At 37.6% G+C, this 12,070-nt stretch overlaps 1 protein-coding gene across 1 annotated transcript in view; it reads left to right on the top strand.

Moving 5' to 3' along the window:
* The window catches only part of SLF2 (SMC5-SMC6 complex localization factor 2), a 39,444-nt gene extending 31,499 nt beyond the window's left edge, over positions 1 to 7,945 (top strand). The window contains exons 16-20 of the mRNA XM_082855054.1: positions 180 to 311; positions 726 to 803; positions 2,458 to 2,544; positions 4,711 to 4,779; positions 7,223 to 7,945. Of these exons, the coding sequence (XP_082711180.1) occupies positions 180 to 311; positions 726 to 803; positions 2,458 to 2,544; positions 4,711 to 4,779; positions 7,223 to 7,258 (402 nt within the window). The 3' untranslated portion in view covers positions 7,259 to 7,945. The remainder of the gene's footprint in view (positions 1 to 179; positions 312 to 725; positions 804 to 2,457; positions 2,545 to 4,710; positions 4,780 to 7,222) is intronic.
* Positions 7,946 to 12,070: the final 4,125 nt, after the last annotated feature.

The raw sequence follows: 12,070 nt of genomic DNA, 5'->3' as shown, positions 1-12,070 counted from the left end.
GGACTTTTTTTTACTCTCATTTTATTGCAGTGAAGTTTAATAGTACAGAAAAGTCACATGACCTTGGTGGGTCATTTGGGGACTTTTAAGTTAAGTGAATATCACTGGACTATAAGAAGCTAAAGGGGCAAAATTAGAGAAGGCAAAAATTATTCAGTGTCTCCTCTTTCTTTTGATAGATATCAGTCTTGCATCGCTATCTTGTGCAAATGAAGCCTTCAGATTTGTTGAAGAAAATGGTCTTGAAGAAAAGGGCTGAACAACCAAATGGCACTATTGATGATAGTCTTCATTTGGAACTTGAAAAGCAGGTATCCACGGCTAGATCATCTCAAAAGATGATCTTAACCATGGACGTTTCTGGGTTTAGAGACTAGATAACATTCTAGCAAACAGAATTATATAGTGAATGATATTTTTGTTTATTGCTGTCATGAAATTCTTCAGTTGACTTGAGGATTGAGGTAAAAGGATGGTTGTTGGTAATTTAATACTGGGAGTATTTTTTGTAGCCCTTTACTAGGGCAGTCGTGAGGTGGTAAAAGGAATGCACTTGAGTTAGAAATCAGAAACCTGGGATAAATGCTTGGCTTTTCCTTACTAACCAGCTCAGTTAACTTGAGCAAATCCTTAATCCTTCCTAGGCAGCTTTCCTAATGTATAAACTGGGATGACATGTATTCTAGCTAATTCATGGGTGTTGATTTTATTCATTTCTCTACCAGGCATATTACCTGACCTACATTCTTCTTCATTTAGTCGGTGAAGTTAGTTGTTCTCACTCTTTTTCTTCTGGACAACGGGTAGGTATTTTTTAGTGTTTTTTGTTTTTAATAAGTGTCACTATTGATGGAATAAATGAACATTCTTTATATAGGAGAAAACTTAATAAAATAACTTTTATCAAGTTACCTTTGGATTCACTATAGAAATCTGAGTGTACACTGGAAAGAGAGAAGTAATAGTAACCTTGCAGCCATGTCACTGACAAAAATTATTTGTCTACACATGTTAGTTCTGTTTACTGGAGTGGGACTTAACTGTGATAACTTGGCAGTAGTGTAATACATTAATAAGATATCAAGATCACCAAATACCAAATGGGCTAGCTCTTAGCTGGTTTCTTCCCATCTCTGCTCCCACTCCACTTCCTTTTTATTTAGAAATAATGTTTGCCTTCAAAATTAAACTGATGGTAAGTCAGGCTACTTCAGATATGCATTTCTAAATTATCTCACCATGTTAAGATTTTCATTTTGAATTATTTTATTCTTCCTATCCTATCATGTTCCATACTCCTGGGGAAAGTTCTTGTTTAATTCTTCATGTTTCACACCTTAGGTAATCCAACCCCTGTTTAAAACTTTTGTATCTCCTTAGGCCTGATCAGAAGGACACAAGACTGGTTCATGTCTTTTTATAAACACTGCTGTACATAGAACTGTTGTTTGCTCTCCTGATTGGAACCTAACATAGTCATCTATCTGTTCTTATATATGGTCTTTACATTTTTAAATTATTTTTTTCTGATTAGAAAACAATCAATGATTATTGCTTTAAAATTCAATTATTATAAAACCATATAAGGTAGAAAGTGAAAGACTTTATAATCCAGTGCCCTCCTATAAATTTCTCCATAATTTATGCATATACTAACATAATTATTTTTTAATGAGGTCATGTTATTCATATTATTTGCAACTTGTCTTTCTTTTTCCCCCACTGTAAATTACTGGCACATCTATCTAATAACTGTAGTATTTCAAAACGTTTATTGATGAACATTCCTTTCTGTGTGGTTACACACAGTGCTAACACAAACCTTTGGAAGCATTTCTGTAGGGTAAATTCCTAGAAGTAGAAATGCTAGATCAAAGGTTATAAATTTTTCAAATTTTAATTATTTAAAAATGGTTGTTATCACATTTCCCTCCCAAAAAATGTTCATTTACATTCTTACCTTAGTATATTAAACCTTAGTATATATACATGAGTGTGACTGTTTTGGACTATATACTTCTAAAACTTAAGGCACTTAATTTTTCGAGGAACTACCACTAAACCTCCTTTTGTTCATAGAGAAAAAAATAGGTTAGCTGTTACTTGAATATTTCATTAGAGAATGTGTTAATGGAAAGACTCTTAAATTTCTAGGCACTACTTCACAGTCTGAATTCTAGGGTTAATTTTCATTAATGTGCCTTAATACATAGCAAAACAACCTTTATTTTTGTGTATATTTTATGCATTAACTAGCAATAAACTATAACAGTCTTATTGTTGTGGCAGTTAGTACTTTTTACTGATATGACTGCTATTATGTTGGATAGTTAATATCAGAAATTGCTAAGGTAGATTTTTTAAAATGATTGTTAGCTGTCCTAGCTACATGATCTTTTCTTTGTTAATTTGTAATGCTTCAGAGTTGTTTTCATCCCTTGCATTTGTTTTACACAGAAACACTTTGTGCACCTCTGTGGGGCTTTAGAAAAGCATGTTAAGTGTGATATTAGGGAAGATGCAAGACTGTTTTATAGAACTAAGGTAAGTGTGTGTTTTTCTTATTGTTAGCTTTTTGTTTGTTTAACCTTGGTTTCGTTAATACTTGAGTAATACGTATAAGCCTCTCTTTAAGAAGGAACATATAAGATTAGAAATATGACTTTCTCCTTTAATAACAAAGTAACTTCTACTAAGTACCTCTAGCTAGATCGAAAGTAAAGCAGGGGGGGAATCTCAAAGCAAATACATTTTAAGACAAGCTGAATATATGAGTATGGAGTTAGGAAAGCAACTTCGGTATTAATAAAACAATTTGACGATGTTTCCTGAAACATAACAGGATTTTCTGGAAACTTTTTCTTCTAAGGATTTTTTTTATTCTAAATCATCTTTTAGCTTTTGTAGTGTAGAGCCGATCCATTCTTGCCATTTGTGTTTGGATAGTCATTGAATGTGAGGTTTCAGCTTTGTAACTTTATATTTTACATTAATTAGCTGTAAAGGTTAGATATTTCAACAATTCCCATTTAGATTTAGTATCTGTATTTAAATAGATTTAAGTTAAATACAAAAATGAGCAACTAATGAAATTGTATCAGATTGCAGATTTTCAAATACATGTAGGGGATAGCTCTTTGCCTTAGAGTGGAAACTGTAGTTTCAGAAGCACATTCTTTTGAACATTAACTAGAGTTACTGGCCCATAGAACTTGGTGGTAGTGGCTACTGCTGACAGACATGCTAAGGAGGACCACCCAAGGTTTTTGTTTCTTAAAGCCAAGAGGCTGGGCATAGACTGGTGCCAGGGCTCCTCTTACTTAGAGCAGAGAATGACACAGAGGTCTGTGGCAGTTGCTTTCAGGGGATGGTCTTGCTGAAATAGATGAATTGCATGCCTCTCCACAAGCCTCTGGTAGAAAAAGGTGGTGCTTGTTTTAGAGAAACTGAATCTGCTGAACTCTAAATGGAGAAAAAAGCAGACCTTGAAATAACTTTAAATAATAAATAAAGCAACTATAAAATTCCTGACCTGTTTAAAACACTTTGTTGGGACTTCCCAGGCAGTCTAGCGGTTAAGACTCTGTGCATCCACTGCGGAGGGCGTGGGTGCGATCCCTGGTCAGGGAACTAAGATCCCACATGCTGTGTGGCACGACCAAATAAATAAATTAATTTAATTAAATAAAACATTTTGTCAAGCAATTATGTCCAGGAACTAACTGAGAATCTCTAATATGGTAGGAGTTTCACACAGAGACTTGCTAAACCTCCAAATACAGGAATAGATCAGGTATTTAAAGAGGATTCATAGGGGCTTCCCTGGTGGCACAGTGGTTGAGAGTCCGCCTGCCGATGCAGGGGACACGGGTTCGTGCCCCGGTCCGGGAAGATCCCACATGCCGCGGAGCGGCTAGGCCCGTGAGCCATGGCCACTGAGCCTGCGCGTCCGGAGCCTGTGCTCTGCAACGAGAGAGGCCACAACAGTGAGAGAGGCCCGCGTACTGCTAAAAAAAAAAAAAAGAAGAGGATTCATAGTGTAGTCTACCTTTGAACAACACAGATTTGAGTACTGATTCTGTCCAAACCATTTCAGCTTCCTGCCCTTGGGTAAGTCATTTATCACTTTCTTTGTTTTTGAGGCAGAGAGAGCAGTATGATTTTCTGCTGTGTGGGGTCTTGGCACCACTAACCCCCGCGTTGTTCAAGAGTCCACTGTACTTTGCAAAAACCTAGAGAGGCTTAACATTGAATTTTGGATCTTGTAATAGTGTGAAAAGGAACAGATGACAACCCTTTTTTTGTGGCCTTGAGTCTTTCAAATAGAACTTGGAAGGCAGGGAACAGCCAAAGCGTTGGGTCCTGTAACAAAGGCCACTCTTCAGCTTCCCTTTGTGGGTGTTCAAAAGACAGCAAGTTGAAAATATAAGTGTCTTGAAGGCAGGGAGTATGTTTTTCTGGATGATTGTTAGTAACTAATGGGAAAATGGAGTCCTAAGCATTCAGTATTTTAGATATGGTGATGAAGGAAGGTCTTAGGAATCACTATGACTTGAAAGCCCCTCCAGAAGTTGAGGAGTTTATTCTCTCTTTCTTAACAGAAACCACATTGAGTTGTTGGGTGTGGGTCTGTCACAGCTATCAGGTCTTTTGTATCAAGCATTAAATTGTTTTGCTCTGATCCCTTTTCCCCTTCTTGATATTTTTAAGGTAAAAGACTTGGTTGCCAGGATACATGGAAAATGGCAGGAAATAATCCAGAACTGTCGACCTACTCAGGTGTCGTTTTATTAAACAGTTTCATTTATTCTTAGTAGTTTTGCTAAATGTTATTTCTTCATACTGTTCAAAAAAAATCATGACAGAGCACTTGCTTCTAGGTATCCTAAAATGAACTGAAAACCCCAGTATAATATTTTATGTATGTTTTTAAATTTCTGTTTGCTCTTACATTCATTAATTTATTTCCAAAGTTGTTTGACCCCATTTTAAAATGTTACACTGCATCAAATGGAGGTTATTTCTCGTGGAGTATTTTTCTTAATATCTTTATTAAGATAAAATGCACATACCATTCATTTCACCCAAACTGTACAGTATTTTTTAGTATATGCACAGAGTTGTGCAGTCATCACCATAATCTAACTTTAGAACATTTTTGTCACTCCAAAAAGAGATCACATACCTATTAGCAGTCACTTCTCATTCCCAACCACCTGCACTCCCGTCCCCACTCCACACCCTAGGCAACCACTAATCCACTTTCTGTCTGTATAGAATTGCCTGTTTTTTGTATTTCATACAAATGGAATCATATATGATGTAGTCTATGACTGGCTTCTTTTATGTAACATAATGTTAAATTAATCCATATTGTAGCATGTTGTATGTCCTTTCTATTGCCAAATAATATTTCATTATGGATATACCACATTTTATATATCTACTTATTAAATGGACATCTGAGTTGTTTCCACTTCCTGGCTGTTATGAGTAATGCTTCCATGAACATTTGTGTATAGGTTTTGGTGTAAATGTATGATTTCAAATGAAAACATTTTGGGCATATACCTGGGAGTGGGATTGTTGGATCATATAGTAATTCTGTGTTAAATGTTTTGAGGAACTGCCAGACTGTTTTCCAAAGTGGCTTCACTGTTTTACATTCCCACCAGAATGTGTGAGGTTTCTGATTTCTCCACGTTCTTGCCAACACTTGTTATTATCTGTCTTTTTGATATAGTCATAGTAGGGGGTTGGACATGGAATGTCATTGTGATTTTAATTTGCATTTCCCTAATAACTAATGATGTTGAGCATCTTTTTATGTGTTTATTGGCCACTCATATAGCTTCTTTGAAGAAATGTCTGTTCAAATCCTTTGCCCATTTTTAAATTTTCTAATTGTAAGAATTTTCCATGTGTTCTAAATATAAGTCCCTCATTAGGTATATAATTTGCAAGTATTTTCTCCCATCCTGTATGTTGTCTTTTATTGTTTTGATGATATTATTTGTAGAACAGAAGTTTTTCGTTATGATGAAGTTCGGTTTTATCTTTTTTTTTCTTTTGTCACTTAGGGTTTTGGTGTTATATCTAAGGAGACTTTCCTTAAGAGGAGCATTGTTTAAACACCTGATATTAAGTTTGCCATCCTGCTTATTTACAAACCAACTAATATGGGATTGTCGAAAATGCTTCTCAAATTTTATTTATTTATTTTTAATTTGGCCATGCCATGTGGCTTGTGAGATCTTAGTTCCCAGACCAGGGATTGAACCTGTGCCCTCAGCAGTGAAAGCACAGAGGCCTAACTGCTGGACTGCCAGGGAATTCCCTGCTTCTCAAATTTTAATGTACATAGGCTTCAATAAGGAACTTGTTGAAATACGGATTTTGATTTAATAGATCTGGAGTGTAGCCTGAGATATTCTGCATTCCTAACAGGTTCTCAGACTGATGCCAATGCTGCTGATCCGGGGACCATACTTTCATTAGATAGGGCCTAGAAGTTGCTTATATTTTATTTAAAAGTAGCAGGAACACTGAAGATCAGTTAAGAAAAGCAGTCTCACTGTGTTATGACACTTTGACTCTTTTGCTGTTGGTGTTCTTCATAAGATAGAGAAGTCTTTGAGAAATCTTAAGTTAACATTTTGTTGTTCTTGTTTTAGTTTTTAATCTCAGTAGACTTTTTTTTTAGGCCTGCCATTTTTGTTCATGTAACATTAAAACAGAAAAGAATTTAATACCAAAACTTTATATTAATCAGCTTAACAGGGACTTCCCTGGTGGTCCAGTGGTTAAGACTCCACACTCCCAATGCAGGGGCTCCGGGTTTGATCCCTGGTCAGGGAACTAGATCCCGCATGCCACAACTAAAAAAGATCCCACATGCCGCAACTAAGACCTGGCACTGCCAAATAAATAAATATTTTAAAAATCAGCTTAACTTTTTACTTAATCTTTTTAAATATGTCGCTCCACATGTGTGTGTTACTGAGGAAAACATCTTGTACTTATTTATACTTTTTAAAAATTTTTAGACTATAAAATGTGAAACTTGAATCTGATTACTGTAAATTTTCAGAGCAATTTATAATATCAAAACTTTATTACTTTCATTATCAAAGCGCATTGTCTGATGATTAGTGGTTTTATAAGGATTAATTCATAATCTGATTTTCCTTTATTCTGTTTTTTTCCCCCTTCCCTTTTTTAGGGGCAGCTTCATGACTTCTGGGTACCAGATTCTTAACAGGAGTTGCAGCAGCAAAATTATGAACCAAGAGAAATTCAATAAGAGTCTTTCCTAAAGGAGTAGAAAGTAGTACAGAACCCAGTGGAAGGCCAAGAAAATGTTCAGCAAATGTGCTACTTGAATATCTAGTATGAAGCTGGTAATGAAGAAATTGCCATTTCTGAAGCAGATACGAAATGCGATCCGCTTAAAAAGGCAACCAGCCTTTTAAAAGAGCAGAATCCCATAACAAGAGGGGAGGGGTGGAAGCAGCTGATAGTTGCATGTCTAACCTTCCCCTGTTAACTCTTGTTAAATTTTAAGCCAGTTATCTTTTTTGTTTGTTTGTTTGGATTGTATTTGCGGCACTTGGATAATCACAGAAAGGATGGAAGAAAGGGTTTGGATGAACTTGAGGAGATGGACATGGAAACCAAGATCAAGTTCCAGTTTGGTTTAATTTTCCATCTTGGTTATTTTACGACTCAAAGGGAACACTTAGAACTGAGTTTACTAATAGAAAGGATAAATCTCTTCTGTTACTCCTGCAAACCACTGGCGGGTTTTAATCCATGCATTTTTCTTGGCTATTCAAGATTATAAATCTGTTGGGTTTTTAAAATACATCGAAACAAACAGTTGAGAAACAGAAGTTTGGTATATTGTCAGATCCCCTTAAGGGGAAGAGTTTAAGCTATAAAATAGTGGCTCTGTTTTTGTTTTTTTTTTTTGTTTTTTTTTTTTTCTGTACGCGGGCCTCTCACTGTTGTGACCTCTCCGGTTGCGCAGCACAGGCTCCGGACGCGCAGGCTCAGCGGCCATGGCTCACAGACCTAGCTGCCCCGTGGCATGTGGGATCTTCCCGGACTGGGGCACGAACCCGTGTCCCCTGCATCGGCAGGCAAACTCCCAACCACTGCGCCACCAGGGAAGCCCAGTGGCTCTGTTTTTATTCCAAAACATACATATGCAGTTTGTTTTGGATTTTCTTTAAGTGCATATATATATATATATATATACATATATATATATATGTATATATATATGTGTATATATATATATATATTTTTTTTTTAATACTGGTTAAATTTTAGAATCTTGGCTAAATCTTAGAATTCTGGCCCTTTGTAGCCATATTACAGAAGTCTATATTGTAAAAGCTTAAAGATCTGGACAAGTTTCCAAAAACCTTACTTTCATGAGTATATAACCTTGGCAGAGACCTGAATGGCATTTATTCTTTGGTACACTACGCACGCGTGTGTATTTGTGTGCACATGTGTGCTTTTATTTTAAATTTGTTGCACTTGAAAACCACAGCTGCTCTAAATTCTTAAACACTGGAAAGCCATCCTTTGGTTTAAATGGTGGAGGGTTAGTAGAAGTGCACATGCTGGTCTTAGCCTAAGGGCCTTTTGAAGCCTTTGGTAGTAATAGCCTCTTACTAGCTAACAAAAATTCTTTTGTTGACTGTCCCTTTTAGGAGAGTTTGTTTCTTGAAAGATAATGCCAGCTTTGTTTTCCTTTCTTTCAATATTGACTTGGATGACACTGCTCTCCTGAGCACTCTGCTTCCTCCAATTGTGGGGGAAGGATGATGGAGGGGAAGGGAATTGGGCTTGACGTTTAAATGGGTTTGAGAGGGGAGAAAATAAATTTTGAAAACTAGCTTTCTACCTCTAAATTGAGGCTTAGGAGTAAAAACCATTTTATCTTAAATTTATCATTTAAAATAGTATCAGTAACTTTTGAGCCCATGTCAAGCATTGAGCAGTTAGAGATTTTATAGGGAAGACTAAGTTAATCCAGTTCCCAAGAACCCAGGCTGAATGAGGCTTCAAGAGTCAGACCAACAAAAGTTTTATTCTGTGTTGAGTTTACTGGTAAGAATATTATTATCTTGATACTACCTCTCAAGGGTATTGTTAGAAAATGCCACTTATGGTTAATGAGATAGATACAAAGAGTTATATTGACAGAAGCTTGAAACTCTGGCATCTATCTGCCCAACAGTGGGGGCTTTCACTCTCTGTAATTTAATACTTTGTAGATACATTATTTGTGTGTAATTTTATAAGTGTCCATATTTTTCTCATTTTGCATTGTGTAAAGTGTACAATATCTCAAAGTATAAAATACTGCTTATATTGCTTGTAATTACAGTGTGTAAATATTTTCTAATTGTGTACATTGACAGGGGGACAAGTGGGTTATTCAGGTTTTTTTTTTTTGAGTGACCCTTTTGTATTGCAGTTTCAACAGATAACTGCCCATCAAATTTAAAACCACTTTGATACATTTTTATTTAGCAGTTCCAATAAGAAAAGTCTCTATTTTTAATTGTCTTTCTCCATTAGAGAAAAATACTTCATCTGTCCCTTTAAAATCAATGGCCAAACATCAGTTGGGACCCTTGTATTTATGACTTTGGTAGGTGTCTTTAGTCTGCAGGTCATATTCCAGCCAGTATTTGCATTGGGGTTCTCAAAAATTTTTGTGAGTCTCTTTAGCACAATTAGCCCATGGTTTTTCTCCCAAATTAAGTATTATCCTTTTCCCTCTGAGTCCCCATGCTTTGTCTCCCTCCTGCTGCTGTTGCCCAGTGAATGGGATGGTAGTGGGGGAGAATATGTTCATTGCACAGAGAATGTCAGGCCACTTTTTTGGACTTGGCAAACAAAGCTTGCACTGAGTGGTGGTGTGTTTGGCAATATTATTGTGCCAAAAATCACCTTGTCTAATTTTCTGGATATGTATGTCAAACTTATTACCCTTATTGCAAGCTGAAAAATAAGGTACTTGTGTTTATGCTTCTGTGTGTAACTGTTTGCCTTTTCTAAACTGCTTTTCTTGTTATCCTAAAATATAATTCTGTTGGGTATATCAAGTTAAATGAAGAGGCTTTCCATGCACAAAATGCATCTATGTAGCAGTAAAGCAACAGCATTTGTACATTTTCTGTCTATCTCCTGAGGGCAGTGGTGCCTTTGTCACCTTTTAGAAGGCTGGCATTTTGTTTTTGTTTTGAAGTACAAGTAATAGCTTGCTTTGGACTTCACAAAAATCTCCCCAGATGTAAAAGAAAATGGTGTGTTGTCATCCAGGCTCAGTTGGAGCATTTGGATTTTTATTTCTGTCAAAATAAGTATAGTTGGTGGGGACTGGCCAGTAATAATGTGTGGAGTCTTTAAACCAAGAGTAGTTTTCAAATTTAAAAAAACAAAAATTTAAGAGGTGACCCATTAACAAGTGACTGAATTGGAGAATTAGGGGAGGACTGTTCTGGTTTGTCTCTAAGGAGACAAGTTAGGGTACAGGTGGCTTGGGCATATAGAGCATGATCTGCAGTTATTTCTTATTCATTAACAGTGTTGGTGCACCTCCTTATCTGTGTGTTTGTTTTCCCTGGGCAATCCTATCAGCCAGTTAATCCACCAGCTTTTATGAAGTTTACAAGTAAATGCAGATTTCCTTTTTCTTTCTTCTTTTTTTTTTTTAATTTTATACTATTTACATCTTGTTTTAAGTCCTATGAATGTATGTGTCTGTTATTAAAATGGCTTTTTCTTCATTTTGGACATGTGTTTAGTAATATTTGTTTGGGAGTGGGGATGGTTAAGTATCTGGAATGTCCTGATTCTTCCCCTGCCCCACCTAGGTTGTTTTTTTTGTTTGTTTTTGTGGGTTTATTTTTGCAGTACGCAGGCCTCTCACTGTTGTGGCCTCTCCCGTTGCGGAGCACAGGCTCCAGACGTGCAGGCTCAGTGGCCATGGCTCACGGGCCCAGCCGCTCCGCGGCATGTGGGATCTTCCCGGACTGGGGCACGAACCCGTGTACCCTGCATCGGCAGGCGGACTCTCAACCACTGCGCCACCAGGGAAGCTCTAGTTTTTTAAACTGATTTCTTCCTTTCTTCCTCTTGCATTGAATTCTCCAGTCAGATTTTTAGCTTGATGTTTCCTGTTTCTGGAATACATAAAGCCATAGTTGTACATAGTTCACTTTTATATAACCCAATTAATAATTTGCTGCATCTTTTACAGTCAGGAATTTGGTAATCTCATTTTTAGATTACCTCATTCACTATGTCCATTCAACAACTGTTTAGTACCTACTGCATGCTAAGCACTCTTTTTAGGATTTGGTGGTAAACAACACAAACAGAGCTCTCATGAATCTTACTTTCTGAAATCCAGGTGAAAATATTTTCGGTTATTAGGCAAAGGGGACTGGAAAAGAATTCCCTTGGCCTGGCTCCCTTGTTCTAGAGCTCAGGACAAAGAAAGGGGAAGCCGTACAGTGCAGAGGCAGAGCTTAGGACCACTTCCAACCTGCCAGGCAGATACAGCTCTGGATATGCCACCTGAGAGGAGACATAGGTTGAGACCTCCTTAGAGGAGAAAGGCTTGCCTCGTAGAGTGTACACAAGTGGGATGACCACCAGGTCACTTTGGCCTTCTTGCCACCTCCTGAGGTATCTGAGGTTGGCACTGAGTTCTGTGAGAACATGAGGAGCTGTGTCCCTTAGCCCACTGGGCCCCTGCAGTTTAATTTCTCTCCTGTCTGGTACCATGGGACTAGCAGTCTTCCTGCCTTCCCTCTACTGTCCCCCAACCCACTTTCACACAAGGACTGCAGATTTTTTTTTTTTTTTTTTTTTTGTGGTATGCGGGCCTCTCACTGTCGTGGCCTCTCCCGTTGAAGAGCACAGGCTCCGGACGCGCAGGCTCAGCGGCCATGGCTCACGGGCCCAGCCGCTCCGCGGCATGTGGGATCCTCCCGGACCGGGGCACGAACCCGTGTCCCCTGCATCGGCAGGCGGACTCTCA

The sequence above is a fragment of the Leucopleurus acutus genome (assembly GCF_964270905.1).
Source record: "Leucopleurus acutus genome assembly, chromosome: 14".
Classification (NCBI taxonomy): domain Eukaryota; kingdom Metazoa; phylum Chordata; class Mammalia; order Artiodactyla; family Delphinidae; genus Leucopleurus; species Leucopleurus acutus.
The sequence above is the reverse complement of the archived record's forward strand: the minus strand, read 5'-3'. Positions and strand labels throughout refer to the sequence as shown.